Source organism: Hypanus sabinus, chromosome 2, assembly GCF_030144855.1.
Source record: "Hypanus sabinus isolate sHypSab1 chromosome 2, sHypSab1.hap1, whole genome shotgun sequence".
Taxonomy (NCBI): Eukaryota; Metazoa; Chordata; class Chondrichthyes; order Myliobatiformes; family Dasyatidae; genus Hypanus; species Hypanus sabinus.
In genome coordinates, this window is record NC_082707.1 from 27669918 (window position 1) to 27689776 (window position 19859).

A 19859-nucleotide genomic window follows, 5' to 3' on the forward strand; every position below is an offset into this window, starting at 1 on the left:
ACTGTCTGAGGAGAGAATTCAAGTTTTCATGTTAAAAGAATGAGTAATCTGTAAAAGGCAAAAGGATTCTCTGCTCTATCCCTCGTAGGCTGAATTGCAATGCATACCGAGTTTCTGTATTTATTGCCTGCAGGAATAGTTCTCCTGATGTATTATACTTAATAGTGCCTGTTGGATGCTGCTGCATGTCACCACAGGGTTGCCTAGCAACAGGAGCCATGCAATGAAATAGAGCTTGAAAGGTTTGTGTGTAAATTACACCCAGGTAGCCTCAAATGTCAGTGATTACCCAGGGGCTAGTCTGGTTTGGGGGTTAATTTCACTATTTCCACCCTCCCACTATAGTCTGAATAAACATGGCTTCTCTTTGTTGTTCTTACACATACAGTGACTGTTCTGGCCATTTTCCACGAGCTCGATGTGGATCCACAGCTCTATACGCTGCTCTTCGGGGAGAGTGTCCTGAATGATGCTGTCGCCATAGTCCTGACTTAGTAAGTGTTGATCTTTTTGAGTGATGTGCCGGGGCGATAATGAGGTGGTGCCTTTCGGGTATTTGTCCTTATGGCCTCCTCCCCTCTCTCCCAGGCCACCATCATTAAGACTTAAAGCTGCATTTTGCCGATAAGAAAGCTTTGCTACTGAAATAGAAATTCTCCCTGCTAAAAGATTTTTTTTTTTGCAGCCTTCCTGTTGAGTGTTGCTGTAACACACTCTCCAATATATCCACACATTACTGTACCTGCGCAAAGGGTTGGATTGCAGAGCCTGAATAATTAGCAGCCGCAGCAAGAAGCCCTTGCTAGTGCCTGCTGTTTTCTCCTCCTTTTGATGTTTCTTGTTCTGTCTAATTTGCAAAGTCAGGAGCAATGAGGAAATTGAAGCCTGGCATGAAATCAGAGGATTGTTATAGCATTGAAGGAAGCCATTTAGTACTTCCAGTCTGCGGTAGTCCCTGGTAGAGGAAACCTGTTCCATTCCCTTGCAACAAACAACCTGCTTCAGGAACCCAGTAGGTCAAACAGCATCAATGGGTGGGGGGGTGGGGTTAGGGTATGGTGATGATTTTACTTGAAACTCTGCGTCATGATTAATATTGACAGCTCTTTTCCCCTCACAGATGCTGCTCGACCTCCTGGAGTTTCTCCAGCAGGCAGTTTTATTGCTCCAGATGCCAGCATCTGCAGTCTCTTGAGCCTCCCAGCCCCATTTCCTTGCTGTTTCTCCATGTTTCTCAGATTTCCTTCCTACATGGAAGGTTGCCCTGCGGCCCACTAAACGCATGCCAGCTCTCAGAGCAACCCTATCGGGCCCAAGTCCTGCTTTAACCTATTCTATCTTATACGCCCAACTCAATCCTGACATTCACTACATTAGGGGCAAGTTACAATTGGCAACTAACTTGCCAACCAGCATGTCTTTGGGATATAGAAGGAACTTGGAGCAATCAAAGACAATCTGCGCAAAGAGAATGTGCAAACCTCTCACAGAGACACCATGTGTTCAGGATTGAAACAAGGTCACTGGAGCTGCAGAGCAGCTGTTTTAGCTTTTTAGCTGTTCCAGCTCATATTACATGGTGATTTGTTCTATCTTGTCCCATTTTGAAGACAGTCATTGACTCTGATTCCATTACCATCAAGCGTACTGGATTCCAGATCATAAACACAAGAGATTCTGCAGATGCTGGAAATGTAGAGTAACACATAGAAAGTTGGTGGAGGGACTCAGCAGGTCAGGCAACATTTATGGAGAGGAATAGACAATCAATGTTTTGGGCCAAGACCATTCATCAGGACTGGCAGCCTGAATAAGAAGGTGTTGGAGCCCAAGCTAGAACATGATAGGTGAAGCCAGGTGAGGGGGAAGGTAGGTGGGATGAAGTGAGGTAAAGAGCTGAAGAAGATGGAACATGATAATAGAGGAGGGTGAACTTTGGGAGAAAGAGAAGGAGGAAGGGTATCAAAGGGAGGTGATAGGCTGGTGAAGAGAATTTGAAGAGCTAAGAGGGGAGCCAGAGTGATGAATGGAAGAAGAGGAAGGTGGGAAGAGGAAAAAATTAGTGAAGTTAATTAGTAATGTTAATATCATCAGGTTGGAGGCTACCCAAATGGAATATGAGATGTTGCTCCTCCAACATGAGAATGGCTTCATCATGGCAGTAGAGAAGGGCCGTGGGTGACATGTCAGAATAGAAATGAGGACTGGAATTAAATGGTTAACCACATGGAAATCCTGCTTGTTGTGGATGGAATGTAGGTGCTTGACAAAGCAGTCCCCTAATCTATGCCAGGTCTCACCGATGTAGAGGAGGTCATATCAGGAGCACTGGATACAGTAGATGACCTTAGCAGACTTGTTATCTTATCTGGAAGGCCTGTTTAAGGCCATGAATGGTCGACAGAGGAGGTGAATGGGCAGGTGTAGCATTTCTTCCATTAGTTATGAAAGTAATAGATATAGCTATATAGTTATGAGAGGAACAGTACCCCAAGAGGAAAGTATGGTTCCTATAAAAAGTATTGACCCCGCCTTCGAAGTTTTCATGTTTTATTGTTTTACAGCATTGAATCACAGTGGATTTAATTTGGCTTTTTTGACATTAATCAACAGATAAAGACTCTTTTGTGTCAAAGTGAAAATAGATCTCTATAAAGTGATTTAAATTGATCCCAATTTTCCTCGGGATCAATAAAGTTTGTCTGTCTGTCTGTAATTACAAATATAAAACACAAAATAATTGATGGCATAAGCATTCACCCCCTTCAAGTCAGTATTTAGTAGATGTACCTATGGCAAAAATTACAGCCTTGAGTCTGCCTGGATAGGTCTCTATCAGCTTTGCACATCTGGACACTGCAATTTTTCCCCTTTCTTCTTTATGGGGATTGTGAGTGAACAGCCCTTTTCAAGTTCAGCCACAAATTCTCAATTGGATTGAGGTCTGGACTCTGACTTGACCACTCCAGGACATTAATTTTATTGTAGCTTTGGTTTATGCTTGGGGTTATTGTCTTGATGGAAAACAAACTTTCTCCCAAGTTGCAATTCTCTTGCAGACTGCATCAGGATTTCCCGGTATTTTGCTACATTCATTTTACCCACTACCTTCACAAGCCTTCCATGGCCTGCTGCAGCTAAGCATCCCCACAGCAAGATGCAGCCACCACCATGCTTCACGGTAGGGATGGTGTGTTTGTGTGGTTTTTGGCTTATGCCAAAGCATGTAGCCTGATGGCCAAAAAGCTCAATTTTGGTTTCATCAGTCTGTAGAACCTTCTTCCAGCTGACTTCAGAGTCTCCCACATGCCTTCTGGCAAACTTTAGCTGAGATTTTGTGTGAGTTTTTTTTCAACAGCGGCTTTCTCTTTGCCACTCTTCCATAAATCTGTGACTGGTGAAGCACCTGGGCAACAGTTGTTATATGCGCAGTTTCTCCCGTCTCAGCCACTGAAGCTTATAACTCCTCCAGAGTTGTCATAGGTCTCTTGGTGGTCTCACCCCCTAGTCTCCTTGCAGTCATTCAGCTTTTGAGGATGACCTGTTATAGACAGATTTACAGCTGTGCTGTGTTCTGTCCATTTCTTAATGTTTAACTTAACTGTACTGTAAGAGATACTGTGACTTGGAAATTTTCTTGTGTCCATCTCCGTACTTGTGCTTTTCAGTAGCCCTTTCGTGGAGTTGCTTGGAGTTTTCCTTTATCTTCATGGTGTAGTTTTTGCCAGGATACTGACTCACCAGCAGTTGGACCTTCCAGATACAGGTGTATTTTTAATATAAGCAATTGAAACATGTTGACCACACACAGGTCTCTAAAAACAGATCTCCGTTTAACTAATTATGTAACTTCTAAAACCAACTGGCTACACCAGTGATGATCTGGTATGTCATATTAAAGGGGGTGAACACTTACGTAATCAATTATTTTGTGTTTAATGTTTATAATTAAGTTAGGTCATTTTGTCAAGATATTGCATTGACTTTATTACTTATGTCCTTCATATACATGAGGAGTAAAATCTTTACGTTATGTCTCCATTCAAATGTACAATGTGCAATTATAGTAATTTATAATAAATACTATGTACAACAGGATAGTCAATATAACATAGAAATACAGTTATGTCAGCAAGAATTTATCAGTCTAATGGCCTGGTGGAAGAAGCCTGTTGGTCCTGGCTTTTATGCTGCGGTACCGTTTCCCGGATGGTAGCAGCTGGAACAGTTTGTGGTTGGGGTGACTCGGGCCCCCAATGATCCTTCAGGCCCTTTTTATACTTCGGTCTTTGTAAATGTCCTGAATAGTGGGAAGTTCACATCTACAGATGTGCTGGGCTGTCCGCGCCACTTTCTGCGGAGTCCTGTGATTGAGGGAAGTACAGTCCCCATACCAGGCAGTGGCGCAGCCAGTCAGGATGCTCTCAATTGTGCCCCTGTAAAAAGTTCTTAGAATTTGGGGGGCCATATCAAACTTCTTCAGCCATCTGAGGTGAAAGAGGTGCTGTTGTGCTTTTTACACCACACAGCCGATATGTACAGACCACACAAGATCCTCGGTTATGTGGATGCCGAGGAAGTTAAAGCTGTTCACCTCTCAACCCCAGATCCATTGATGTCTATAGGGGATCTCCATTCCTCCTGGAGTCCACAACCAGCTATTCTGTTTTTGCGACATTGAGGGAGAGGTTGTTTTCCTGAAACCACTGTAACAGGGTGATGACTTCCCCTTTGTAGGCTGCCTCATTATTATTTGAGATTAAGCCGATCAGTGTAGTGTCATCAGCAACTTTAATTAGCAGATTGGAGCTGTGGGTGGTGACACAGTCACGGGTATACAGAGAGTAGAGGAGGGGGCTTAGGACACAACCCTGAGGGGCACCTGTGTTGAGATTCGGAGGGGCAGAGGTGAGGGAGCCCACTCTTACCACCTGCCGGCAATCTGATAGGAAGTCCAGGATCCAGCTACACAAGGCAAGGTGAAGGTCAAGGTCTCTTGAGATATGTTTTCACTTTGACACAAAAGTCTTTTTCAGTTGGTCAGTGTCAAAAAAGCCAAATTAAGTGCACTGTGATTTAATATTGTAAAACTATTGTTTTACGTGAAAAACATGGGAAAAAAAACTTGTAAAACATGGAAACTACCAAGGGGGTTGAATACTTTTTATAGGCACTGTACTTGTTATAGTGGGGAAAAGTCTCCCAAGCAGTATACTTGTTACTAAGTGGTTCACCAATGTCAAAGTTTCTCGTATCTCTGGAAATGTGGCAACTGTCAGGAGCAAGAACAGTTTTTGAGAAGAGATAGCTACTTTTATGGATTTGTTTACAGGGCACGAGAGGCAGAATTTCTTCCCCGCCCCCCCCCCCCACCCCCCACCGCCGCCCCAGTTTCTGAAGCTCTCTCACAATTTGACATCTCTACCCCGCTTTTTCCAAAAAACATTGGGGAAATTTAACATCCTCCCTGGGGCTGAAGATTGAATTTTCAAGATCCCAGCTGCTATCAAATCTTCCACACTGTCAGAGGTTCTCTATCCAACTGAAAGCCAAGATCGTCTCACAGGCTTTGATCTAAGTATGTACTCTGCAATAGGAGAAAAATAGCACCACATGTGTTCCAATCTGAAGTGGTGTTCATGAGTAAGGGAATGCTAGCAGTTATGTTAAGTAATACCACAAGATAGTAGAGGTAAATTGTTACGAAGAGTGGTTTATCTGTTATTTACCATTTGTGTCCGTGGTTCCCTTGGGTAAACAATGCCTCCCTGGAAAATATAGTTTCTTCATTCTGGATGAGTCAGGCATGGATTACAGCTCTGAAAAATAGAACTTACTGCACAGCTGTAAACACCAAAGGGATTATTAGTCATTTTTAATGTGTCTCTGTTGTTTGTAAAAATGATTGCCTTAAGAAAAATAAGTGAAAGGGATTTGCCTCATATTAAAGGGTGAAAGACTGCAGACTGGTACTTGGATCTTGGCACAGACTCAGTAGGGGACTGGCATTGAGTTAGAAGCAGAATGATGGGTTCCAGCTCATATTTAGTAACTACAGTGATTCTCAATGGAATTCAATTTATCCCCAACCTGCCAATAGGCATGAGCCACATCGTCATCCTTTGGAGAAATTTGTATTCAGAAAGCACCTTTCAAACCCAAATTGTCTTCCTTCTAATGGAGCAGTTGTGAAATGTAGTCATTTTTGTAATGTAGAAAATACAGCACTATACAGTCGGCCCTCCTTATCCACGGGTTCCGCATGCGCAGGTTCAACCAACCACGGGTCGGGAAAACCCAAAGTTTTCTCTCCAGCTCTTCTTGTTAGAGCATGTACAGACTTTTTTTCTTGTCATTATTCCCTCAACAATACAGTATAACAACTATTTACATAGCACTTACATTGTATTAGGTATTATAAGTAATCTAGAGATGATTGAAAGTATATGGAAGGATGTGCATAGATTACCATGGATCGCGATCGGGAAAAATAACTGGAAGTTCCCTCTTAAGCACTTGTTGTTTGAGCATGTACAGACTTTTTTTTCTTGTCATTATTCCCTAAACAATACAGAATAACAACTATTTACATAGCATTTACTTTGTATTAGGTATTATAAGTAAGTTGGAACAGGTACATCCAGTACTATTTAGCGTCAGTTAGTTAAACGTTTGTCTTAGTAAATAGTATATATTTTACCTGTCTATGCATATAAAACACTTAAGAAACATCTGTATTTCAATAATTAAACCACTGCGTTGCTTAGTAATAATTGTAGCTTTCATCAGGACAGGGCCTTCACATGCTCCATTATTCACACTTTATCCTTTAAAATTGTTTCGATCATTGACTGACGTAGCTTGAAGCTTTTCCAATGACTGATGACGTTTCACCTCTTTCCAATTGCTTTATTATTTCCACTTTATTTTCAATCGTGATCAATTTCTGTCAACAGAACAGAAACACTGCAGGCGGCAGGTCCGGAGCTCCGCCAGGTCCTAAAGTCCACTGCACTGAGACAAATTAAATAAAGTCTGGAGCTCTGCCAGGTCCTAAAGTCCACTACACTGAGACAGGTTAAATAAGGTCCAGAGCTCCGCCGGGTCCTAAAGTCCACCACACTGAGACAGGTTAAATAAGGGACTTGAGCATCTGCATTTTTTGGTATCCGCGAGGGGTCCCAGAAACAATCCCCTGCGGTTAAGGAGGACAGACTGTATATACTGAAGAAGCTCTCACAACAATATGATAACAATCAGGTAATCTGTTTCTAAAGCACAGCCACAAGGGTTTCCACAGTTACTGGACATCTTTAGCAACAGACACAAAATAATTATGATAAACAGTCAATATTTCAGGGTTGACTCTTCCATTCCAGCCCTTACATTCACGTCCTTATGAAAATGTCCCTGAAAATTCCCTAATTCATCTGCCTGTACCACCACGCCAGGAGGTGCATTTTTGGCTTCCTACCACTCTCTGCCTTCTTAACAGTGTATTGTCTTTTTCATATTTGTTCTACCAAGATGCATCACTTCACATTTGGCTGGGTTAAAATCCATCTGCCATTTCTCCGCTGGTATCTGTAAATGATCTATATCTACTGTATTCTTTGCCAAACAACTAGACTGTCCACCACACCACCAACCTTCATATTATTTGCAAACTTACTAACACACCCATCTACATTTTTACCAGATCATTTATATACATCACAAACAGCAGAAATTACAGACCTCTAGCTAGAAAATATCCCTTCAACCACTACTTCTGTCTTCTATTGACGAGCCATTTCTGAATCCAAATGGCCAATTCACCATGGATCACATGCACCTTAATCTTCTCGATGAGTCTCCCATGAGGACCTTGTCAAATGCCTTACTAAAATCTATGTAGACAACATCCACACTCTACCTTCATCAATCACCCTCTTCACCTTGTCAATGATGTTTCTACTGGTGGGAGAATCCCAGACAACAGGATAGTAACAAGATTGAGCGTGGTCACTGAAACTGAGCTACACAGGAAGAGCTTCCTGCACAGTGTGGAGAATCTCTGGAATTCTGTCCCTCAGACCCCAAGTTTGTTCAGTAATTTCATTCTGCATTTCTGTAATGCATTGGGAAGCAGGGGTGCAAGTTGGAAGAAGGTATGTTTTAAGGTTTTGATGTTGTTCTCTTCTACCTATCTCAAGATGTAGGCTCCTGTTTCTCCCCACATTCCCAAGATATACAGTTAGGGTTAGTGAGATGTGGGCCTGCTCTGCTGGTGCTGGAAGTGTGGGCTGCCCAGAAGAATCTTGGCTGACTTGAACAAACAGTTTATTTCACATTATGTTTTGATGTTTTAATGTACAGTACACATGACAAGTAATACTGATCTCTTTCATCTCTTGTGTTGTGTATATTTTAGGAGTGGAACATAAAGGCAGCATTAACCAGGGAGGAATGCATTGCAAGCAAGTTGTTATTGTGTCAGGGATCTCCTGCTTAATAGCTAAAACCAGCCAATCAATCAGCAAGGCAATGAAGCCCCCTCCTGGGAAATATTGTTGGAAATTTTGCTGACTCTCAGAAGCTGTTTACTTGCTGCTCTTAGTTGCTTCCGCAGTTCAGGAATATTTAAGGGTGGGCAATAAATGCAGGCATTGTCATTGTGATTCACATCCCAAGAATTAATGATTTATTTACAAATTTAGGAATTTGCCATCTTTATCAATAAGACATATACTTTGGATTCTGCCTCGAAGATCCAATACCATTGATTTCTAACTCTTAGGATATTTATTTTAGCAGTGTCTTACTCACTCGAAGTAAATAGGTTGTGTCCTCCATTATGGTGAAGCACAGTGTGACACAGGTTAACTCAATCATCTGCACATGCAGGGATTACTGTTGCTGTGGATAGAAATGAGGTCTGTGTTATTATGGCAAAAAATTGCCATGGAAACTATTCAGTCTACTGATTTGTAAAGCACTGGTGAATGTAAAAGCATCTGTGAAATATGTGTAACTTTATGAATCATTTTGGGCTGCAGTTAAGAGTGTTTTTTAATGCTCTGGGACTTTAATCGATCAAGGTTGCTGTGATTTCTGAGCTGATGGTTTCGTTTTTTTGTTTCCTTGACAAAGAAAGAGAACACATTTCGTAACAGCAGGAAGACCACGAAGCCTGACGTAGAGGGTAGTCATGGCTCATACAAAGCTGTGATTTAGGGATGTTATCTGAGAACCGGATTGAGTGCTTGAGGCATTTTCATTTTCACACTTGAAGTGCATCCATCTGCCACTCTCGTGTTTCCCTACAGAGTGCTGTAGGCAGTAAAAGCACAAGGATTGTTCCTTATACTGAAGTAATTCAATCTGGCTGCTGATTCCTAATGGGTGAATCATAGATATGGACCACCAGGGAAAGAGAAAGGCAGGTTTTCTCTGTGTTCTACTGAGAGAACACTGGATACCTTACCATTGAAATCGTACCTAACTGAAAGCTCCTACACCTCGGCAGGTCATTTCAATGACACAAGGATTCTGTAGGTACTGGAAATCCTGAACAACACACACAAAATGCAGCAGGAAATCAGCAAGTCAGGCAGCATCTGTGGAGAGGAATAAAACGTAGATGTTTCAAGCCAAGACTCTTTCTCAGACTGGAAAGGAGGGAGGTAGAATGCCAGAACAAGAAGGTGGAGGGAGGGGAAAGAGTATAAAACACAAAAATACAACTGCAGATGTTGTGGATCAAAGAATACATACACAACGCTGGAAGAACTCAGCAGGTCAGGCAGCATCCGTGAGAAAAGTGTAGCCAACGCTTCGGGCCGAGACCCTTCATCAGGAATGGGGGGGGGGGGGGAGAGTGCCGAAGCCCAGTAATAGAGATAGGGGAAGGGGTAGGGCCTAGAGGCACCAGGTAGAAAACCAATCAGAGGAAAGATAAAGGGGGGAGGGGGAGGGAATTACCAGAAATTGGAGAATTCAATGTTCATACCACCAGGCTGGAGGCTACCCAGACAGTATATGTGGTGTTGCTCCTCCAACCTGAGTTTGGCCTCATCATGGCAGTAGAGGAGGCCATGTATGGACATATCTAGATGGGAATGAGAGACAGAGTTGAAGTGGGTGGCAACCGGCAGGTCCTATCTATTGTGACGGACAGAGCGTAGGTGCTCGATGAAGCAGTCCCTCAATCTGCGTCATGTCTCGCCAATGTAGAGGAGGCCGCACCGGGAGCACCGGATGCAATAGATGACTCCAACAGACTCACAGGTGAAGTGTTGCCTCACCTGGAAGGACTGTCTGGGGCCTTGAATGGTGGTAAGGGAGGAGGTGTGGGGACAGGTGTAGCATTTGCGCTTGCAGGGATAAGTGCCAGGTGGGAGTTCTGTGGGGAGCGACGTGTGGACCAGGTAGTTGTGGAGGAAACGATCCCTGCGAAAAGCTTAGAGGGTTAGGGAGGGAAAGATGTGCTTGGTGGTGGGGTCCTGTTGAAGGTGGCGGAAGTTGCGGAGGATAATATGCTGGATCCGGAGGCTGGTGGGGTGGTAGGTGAGGACAAGGGGAACCCTGTCCCTGTTGTGACGGGAGGATGGGTTAAGGGCTGAAGTGCAGGAAGTGGAGGAGGTGCGGGTGAGTACAAGCTGGTAGTTGATAGGTGGGACCAAATGAGGGGAAAGAGGATAAATTAAGGGGTAGATGGACCAGGTAAAGGGCTGAAGCAGAAAGAATCTAATAGGGGAGGACAGTGGACCACAGAGAAAACAGAAGGAGGAGGGGAGGCGAGGAGAAGAGAAGGTTGAGAGGGTAACTGAAATGGGAATGGGAAAACAGAGAAAAGGTGGTGGGGGGAGAAATTACAGCAGGTTAGATAAATCAATGTTCATGCTATCAGGTTGGAGGCTAGCCATACAGAATAGGAGTTATTTCTCCTCCAAACAGAGTTTGGGCTCATCATGAAGTAGAAGAGACCTTGGACAGACATGCCATTTCAAAGTAAAGGTTTTTTTAACTTTACAGTAGATCAGACAAGTGCATGACAAATATGATCATACCAATAAAAATTTTCTTAAGAAACTCTCTGTCATCAAATTCTATTTCCTGACCTGTACCAGTGTCTGTTCACCTATCACCTATCTGTTTACCAATGTACATTAGGTCTCAGTAACTCAGTGCCTTCTCTTTCAAGTTCTCATTCTGGTTTTCAAATCCCCTTTCATTTCTGTGATCTTTTATAAATCTGTAGCTTCTCACTCCACATTTCACAGAACTTCTGGCTTTTCATGCAGTCCTCTATTTCTGAATCCTATCTGGCTTCAGCTGGAGTTTTCTCCCTATATGTCTCCACTGCTCCTTTTCTTTGAAGGCCTACCTTAAAATCAACCTCATTAAACAATGCCCCCTGGTATGGAAACACCAATGTCCATGAATGGAAAAGTTTACAAAAATGCAGTGAATACGGCCCAGTCCATCACAAGAAAAGCCCTCCTCACCATCGTCCACATCTACAAGGATCACTGCCACAAGAAAACAACATCCATCAACAAGGACCCCTACCATCCAGGCCACACTCTCTTCTTACTGCTGTCATCAGAAAGATCGTACAGTTGCCTTCGGTTCCACACCACCAGGTTCAGGAACAGTTATTATCCCTCAACTATCAGGCTCCTCAACCGGTGTAAATAACTTCACTCACCTCAATAATGAACTGTTTCACAACCTATGGACTCACTTTCAAGAACTCTACAATTCCTGTTTTCAATATTCATTTATTATTATTATAATACAGGTATCCCCCGCTTTACGAAAGTTCCCTTATGCCACTTTGCTTTTACTAAAGACCTACATTAGTACCTGTTTTCACTAACCGAAAGAAATCCGACGAGGATTTCCGCTTTTACAAAAAAAGGCGAAAAGCAAAAATAGTGTTCAGCGTTTGATTTGCAGAAAGCCGTTATGGAGGCAGTTTGCACCCTGAGCAGCGAGAGTGGCAAAAAGTGAAAATAGCGTTCAGCGTTTGTTTTGCTCTCAGCAAAGCAAACACTCAGCCTCAAGCCGTCATAGCTTTGAACTGCGTTTGAAAGGGCACGTAGGTCTAGGGCAGGTTTGCAGGATGTTTTGAGTGCTTGTAAAGAACAGTATGATAGAAAAATGCGTGAACCTTCCAGTGTGCTCGCTGTCTTCCCGATTCTGGTAAGTGAAACTACGCTGTACATAAATTATTTCTACTTTATATAGGCTGTATATTTATCATATCATTCCTGCTTTTACTATATTTTAGTGTTATTTTAGGTTTTATGTGTTATTTGATATGATTTGGTAGGTTATTTCTTGAGTCTGGGAATGCTCAAATAATATTCCCATTTAAATTAATGGTAATTGCTTCTCCACTTTGTGCCATTTTGGCTTACGAAAGGTTTCATAGGAATGTGGTGAACTATGTGCCTGTCGGGACACGCCCCTGCTGACTGCTCCTGTGGCTCCTCCCACAGGCCCCTGTATAAAGGAGACCTGCGGCCTGAAGATCGGCCTCAGTCTCCAGGACCTTGTATGATAGACACTCACTCCTGGTTCCTTCTTCCAGTCAATAAAAGCCGATATCTCGCCTACGTCTCAGTGTGAGTTATTGATGGTGCATCAAGGAACACTCTATTTTTGGATAGCAGGGGGAACCTGTATTTGTTTATTTTTGTAATTGCCCAGTCTGCACATTGGTTGTTGACCCATCTTTGTGTGTACAGTAATTTTTCCTTGATTCTATTGTGTTTCTTTGCATCTACTGTGAATGCCTTCAAGAAAATGAATCTAGGGTAGTAAATGGTGACATATCGAAGGTTCAGACGTTAATTTATTATCCAAGTATGCAACTTGAAATTATTCTTCTCTGGGTAGCCATGAAACTAAGAAGGAAAAGAAAGGCAGTATGATCATTAACCCCTAAAATCCCACCCTCCCTGTACAAAAAAAAACAAGCTAAACGAAACAGGCACATCAACCCCCAAATCCCTCCTCCTGCACAAAAAAAAACAAACTAAACGGATCAGGCACATTGGCCCCCAAATCTCCTTCCTCACAAAAAAAAACAAGAAAGATTGGGCTAAAAACACAGAATATTAAAAAAAACTAAGTCTTTAAAAAGTGTACAGTCCAAGTCCACCTTCAAAATGCAGAAAAATGCTTTGATGCTTCAATCTCCCTCGTCGCTTCAGTCAGCAAAATGGAATCAAACAATGGCTTGCAGCCTTCTCGTCACAAAGTTCACGCATGCTGCCTCCGTCTCCCAGAATTCTCTCTGATACTGCAGAGTGGTGAAGCACCCAAATGATCTCCAAGCTTCCGCTTTCACCTCGATGTTTCAATCTCCCTCATTGCCTTAATCGGTGAAATGAAGTCGAACATTTGCTCGCAGCCTGCTCGCCATGAGGTTCCCGCACACTGCCTCTGCCTCCCGGAATCCTCTCAGAGACTGCTGAGTGCTGGAACGCCCAGACGATCTCCAAACAGCAAATCACAGGCTTCAATGGTTCCAGAGTCACATTCAAGACGAAAAACGAATGTAAGAGATAAAAAAAAGTGAAATATATGGTTTCATGATCTAAACAGAAGATGTCAACCAAAGGAGCATTGTACGCCGGCACCATCTTGACCAGAAGATCCATATATGCATAGTTTGATAATAACTGTACTCAGTGCATATTCACACAAGTTATCATGCGTGAATATTAACATTTAGTTATTCTATATCTGCTCTATCCATGCAGATCGTTATTGTTTAACTTGAATTGGCTTGCTGTTCAATCAGTCTAAGAATAGCACAGCAGTGAAAACATACAGTGTATTAAAAACTCTGCACTCATCTGAAGGCTACTGATTACATGTTTGAACAGAAAGTTGAGGAATTGCCTGTTGGAAATTGATGTCCTATTATGAGGGTCTGGCTGCCTTATCATTATCGACTGCTATTGGCAACCAAATATAAATTGAACTGATCTGAAGGAGAAAGGGATGGAAAATCTATGTGAAGATTGGATGCATTTTATACAAACTTTAAGTGGAAATAGTTTCACAGTTTCTGAAAATTATTTGCACAAGCAAGCACTTAAATGTTGCATGAAGATGTAATCATACTGTATTAAGAGTAACATCTGAGAATATTTTGAAGCATACAACTGTGGAAAAATGCTGTAACATGAAATAGCTGCTGGAGGCTAGCAAATCTCATACTCACCTCCTGTAATTCTGATTTATTTAGAATACTGGTGGGTTGATTATCACTGCCCCCAAACATATTAAGCACCTCAATCAATGTTTGTTTTACTTTCTGCTGTGAATTTCTCTTTGTGACTCAGTCCTTAAAATTAGCTTCCTCCTGCATGGTGTTTTCTGTATTCTTTTCATAATATTGTTGCTTTCCGAAGTCAAACTCCTGGGAACAATCTGACTAAAAATTGACTATCAAACCTGGAATCGAATTAGTGCAAGGCATTCTGGGGAAACGAACATGAGAGATTCAAAAATGTATGGTTATATGTAAAAATCCCTGTTGAGAAGAATATAGGAAATAGAACCATGAGTAGAACCTGGTAGGCCTTATTAGTCTGAAGGGCCATTTTCCATTGTGTTTCAGTCGGCAGAGAGGCCTGTTTCCATGGTGTGTCTCTCCTAGACTCTGAGTCATTGAGTTGAACAGCACAGGAAAAAGGACCTTCAGCCCAACTCACCCATGCCAACCAAGATGCCAACCTGAGTTAGTCCCATTTGCCTGTAAACACAAAGTACACCGCAGATGCTGTGGTCAAATCAACACGTACAAACAAGCTGGATGAACTCAGCAGGTCGGGCAGCATCCATTGACTGCTGCTGACTAAGGGTCTTGACCCAAAATGTTGACTGCTCATTTCAATGGATGCTGCCCGACCTGTTGAGTTCATCCAGCTTGTTTGTACATGCCCATTTGCCTGTATTTGTCCCATATCCCTCTAAACCTTTGTTATTTACAGTTCTGTGCAAAAGTCTAGCTAGGGTGCCTAAGACTTTGCACATACTGGATTTGTTAACATGGAGCGTAGATCATGTTGGTAGATCTGGCGGGAGCAAAGTATGTTGGGAATAGTGGGGGTGGAGCATTGAGGGAGGGGTTTGGGACAGGTGGCAGAAAAAGAGTGCTCGGGGTGTGGGGTGGTGCACGTGCAGACACACCCAGCCATGAGACACCAGGCAATGTCATTTGATTCCAAACAATTGGTTTATTGATCATTATAGAATGTCTTTCCAGTGCTTTCCTCTCCCTCCCCTCTTCCTTCCCCTTTTCTCAACCATGATTCCATTCTCCCTGCCCCCTTCCCACTCTCAAATCAGAATGGGGTTTATCATCACTCACGTATGTCAGTGATTTTTTTTTGTGTGGCAGCAGTACATAAAATTACTACAGAACTGTACAGAACAGGGTTTTAGGCATCCTGGCCTATGTGCCTAAGGTTTTTGCTCAGTACTGAATTTAACATAGAACAATACAGCACAGTACAGGCCATTCGGCCCACAATGTTTTACTGACCATTAAACCCTGCCCCCCAATACCTTCCACCTTAAATACCTCCATATATCTGTATTTGTTTAACTTCTCCTCATACAACAAACATATTGTCAAAGGGAAGGAAAATTACTCATGTTTCCAACACCTTCCTGTATTGCTAGGTGATATCTGAGGAGAAAATGCTACTGTATCTACTTGCTTTGAGGTAATGACATAAACACAGTGTGGGACCTCTTATGGTGGATGAAGATAATATGCATCTACTCCACCCAGTTTGTATATTAGGCTGAAGATAATGTTTGCTCTTTTATTCTCACAACCTTTGTCCTGATGAAGGTCCATAAAACCTTTCAATGGCTGAATGTGAGCTGTGGCAGGAAGGATCTTATTTCACTATCTTCTGATTTTCTAACGTCGTACGTCAGTTGAGGTTCAGCAACTGGATTAGCAAACACGAGGAAATCTGCAGATGCTGGAAATTCAAACAACAACACACACAAAATGCTGGTGGAACACAGCAGGCCAGGCAGCATCTATAGGGAGAAGCGCTGTCGACGTTTCGGGCCGAGACCCTTCGCCAGGATGAAACCTCGACAGCTCTTCTCCCTATAGATGCTGCCTGGCCTGCTGTGTTCCACCAGCATTTTGTGTGTGTTGTTGTTCAGCATCTGGATGTTTAGTTTCGTTTGCCAGTCCTTGTTTTTCCCAGTCTTGTGATCCCTTGTTAGAGTAACACACAAAAAATGGACTCATCTGTAGAATCTTTGGTGTTTATGAATATCAAACCTATCCTTGACTAATACTTAGAAAGTATGAATGTCAAGGTCTTGATCCAGTTTGCAGTCTCTTTTAACCCACTGTCGCTAGAATCCAGCTAAACTGTAATCTCATATCCAGCTTATCCCAAAACAGGTCCCAATGAAGGGTCTTGGACCAAAACCTCAACAGTTTATTCCTTTCCATTGACGCTGCCTGACCTGCTGAACCCCACCAGCCCTGCAGAATTTCTTGTGTTTACATTTACATGCCTGTCTGTGATTTTGATCAGATGTTCTGCTTCTTCCAAATTTTGCTGTCATTTCCCACCTTAAGGGTTAAATTCATGTTTTTAAAAAAATATGAGGCAGGCTCTAAGGGAATGAATGTTTGATGAACTTGTGAAAAAGGTTAAAGAATAGGATCTGAGAGACATCCGAGGCCTTATTAAAATCTAGGCTGTTGGTTCATTCTCATTAAGTCTGGTATAAATCTGCTCTTGTTGACTTCCTGACACATTTTGCTCATCTCCTCAATTTTTTTTGGAGAAGTTAGCTTCATTTGCATGAAATTAAAGACTCTGTTAAATTGCCAGCAATGCTTATTGTTGGATGCTGTGCATTCAGTGCTTCATTCTTTTTATGTCAGCTTCATATGTTCCTCTCGCCTCTGCCCCTCTGCCCCTCAACACAGGAGTTCCCCAGGCCTATGTCCTGAATCCCTCCTCGACTCTCTATACACCCGCGATTTGTGTTGCCAGGCACAGCTCCAATCTGGTGATCAAATTTATAGATCACAGGCCTTATAGGCCTTGATAGGCTTTACTTCCAACAATGATGAGACAGCCTTCAGAGGAGAAGTCAATGCCGTGACACAGTGATGTCAAGAAAACAATCTCTCCCTCAATGTAAAAAAAAAAGGAGTTGATCGTGGATTACAGGAGGAATGGAGACAGTCTAGCCCCTATTGACATCAATGGGACTGTAGTTGTGAGGGTGAGTAGTTTCAAGTTCCTCGGTGTTCACATCACCAAGGATCTCACCTGGACTGTATACCCCAGCTGTGTGGTGAAAAAATCACAACAGTGCCTCTTCCACCTCAGATGGCTGAAGAAGTTTGGCATGAGTCCCCAAATCCTCAAGACTTAATACACAGGCACCATTTAGAGCATCCTGACTGGCTGTGTCACCACCCGGTACGGGAACTGGACCACCTTCAATCACAGGGCACTGCAGAGAGTGGTGCAGACTGCTCAGCACATCTATGGATATGAACTTTCCTCTATTCAGGACATTTACAGCAGCAGGTGTGTAAAAAGGGTCTGGAGGATCATCAGGGACTCCAGCCACCCAACCGCACACTGTTTAGGCTGCTTCCATCTGGCAAACACTACTGCTGCAACAGGACCAGCAGGCTCCGGGACAACTTCTTTCACCGAGCCATCAGATTTATCAATAATCATTGATTTGACTGTACATTGTATCTGACTGGATGCACAAGTATACCAAACAATTATGTATACAATATTAGTGTTTGGGCAATATTCTCTTACATTTCCCTTTCTTGTTGCTTGTACAGAGATGCAGCATAAAGATTTTTACTCCCTCATGTTGTGAAATGCATGTAAGAAATAAAAGATCTCATTCTAATTCTTTGTAAAGTTAGGAAGCAGAATAGCTGTCCAAACAGAGTAAGAACATGGATGAGGTGCTCAAATCACCTGGCATCAACAAAACAGGTGCATTTCTGTTTTCAATTCAAGATCTGGGCCGAGAACTTCAAAGTGAGAAATGAGCTAAAATTGATGAAGAACTTCACAGCAGCTGGCTGATTACCATTACTAAACCAAAATGCTGCCAGTACTAGAAATCTGAAATAAAAGCAGAAATTCCTAGCAAGTCAGGCACTTTTCATTGAGAGAAAGATTTTTCATTTCTCTCACTTTTCATTGAGTGAGAGAAAGAGTTGATGTTTCATCACAAGTTGCTCTAAAAAACTTGAGGTCCTTCCTCAACCAGAAATAGGGAGCGATTCTAAAGGTTAAACTATACCTTGGGCTGAAGAAAACATTTTTTTTCAGGAAACCACTGTCTTGCATAACTGACTTGTTTTGTGAACAAGACATAAATATATAAGAGTGTACAAATGTCCTTTACAGGTAGTCCAAATAATGGCCTTTGTAATGGGGTGGGCAAATATCTTTGAAACCACCAGATTCCTCCTGCTTTGAAATTCACCTGGTTAATAACTTAATGAAAGGTGCACCCTAATTTTGAAAAGAAATTTCTTGTATTAAATTAGGGTAACTTCTTCAGCTAAGATTTTGCTCGGGGTAATTTCCACTTCACTGTGTTTGAGAATGTACTTAGAATTAACCATCCACTTCATTTATTTTTCTCTCCCTTTAGTCAAAGCTGAAGTCCAAGGGCCACACTTTTGTACATTGAATCAGGTCTTAGTTAACTTGCAACATTCTCTCACTGACTCTCCACTTCTTCCACTGCGGAGCTGTAAGTTCCAACCAAGACCTTTCTCTGTGTGTTTGATCCAAACAGTGGCCATGTCCACTATTGCCAAGAGTGGTCAGTTGCACAGTTTTCATTTTACAGGTTAGTAGTTTGTTTCAGCAAAATCCCCACTCCTTTCTACTGGCATGTATTGTTTCAACTGAGTTCACGTTTGCTGCATTTGAAGGAGGTTTTTACCGCCCGAGACAGCTGCTTCTGGATTCCACCAAGATACTATTGTGTGCTGTTTGGCATTCATAGAACTATATATATATCAGTCTGTACCACAGCCATTGAATTGTACTGAAATACTTGTGAATCTGCTCAGAAAATTACAAATTAAATCTATTCCACCCAAGCTCACATTCCAAAAATTAGCTACCAGTTTATTCTCCTTGAATCCATATTCACTAAGCTAATATGTCCTCAGTTTCTCTGTGTAGTCGCTGAGTTAGTTGGTAATCTGTTCCCCCAATATATACAGACATTGATCAGTTGGCAGTCATGGAGTTAATTGATTGTTTGTCCCCTGGATGGAACATCAGATATTTGCAAAGATTTAGCACAATATCTAAAACTTTGACAAACTTCTGTAGATGTGTGGTGTGGAGAATATTGTCTGGTTGCATCACAGCTTGGTATAGAAACACCAGTGTCCTTGAATGTAGAATCCTACAAAAAGTAGCAGGTATGGCCCAACCCTTCCCGTCACTAAACACAGCTACATGAAGTGTTGTTGCAGGAAAGCAGCATCCATCATCAGAGACACCCACCACCCAGGTCATGCTCTCTTCTCACTGCTGCCATCAGCAAGAAGGTACAGCAGCCTCAGGACTCACACTACAAGATTCAGGAACAGTTACAACTCCTTAACTGTCGGGCTCTTTAACCAACGGGAATAACTTCATTTAACTTCTCTTGCCCCATCATTGGAATGTTTGCACAACCTATGGACTCATTTTCCAGGACCCTTCATCCCATGTTCTCGATATTTATTGCTTATTTATTTATTGTTATTATTATTTTTATTCTGTAGTTGCACAATTTGTTGTCTTTTGCACGTCGGT

The 19859-nt window shown here is 42.4% G+C and overlaps 1 protein-coding gene across 1 annotated transcript in view; it reads left to right on the plus strand.

Moving 5' to 3' along the window:
* Window positions 1–19859, plus strand: part of LOC132407357 (sodium/hydrogen exchanger 9-like) — a 543724-nt gene that overhangs the window by 155368 nt on the left and 368497 nt on the right. The window contains exon 6 of the mRNA XM_059993730.1: window positions 389–494. Within this exon, the coding sequence (XP_059849713.1) occupies window positions 389–494 (106 nt within the window). The remainder of the gene's footprint in view (window positions 1–388; window positions 495–19859) is intronic.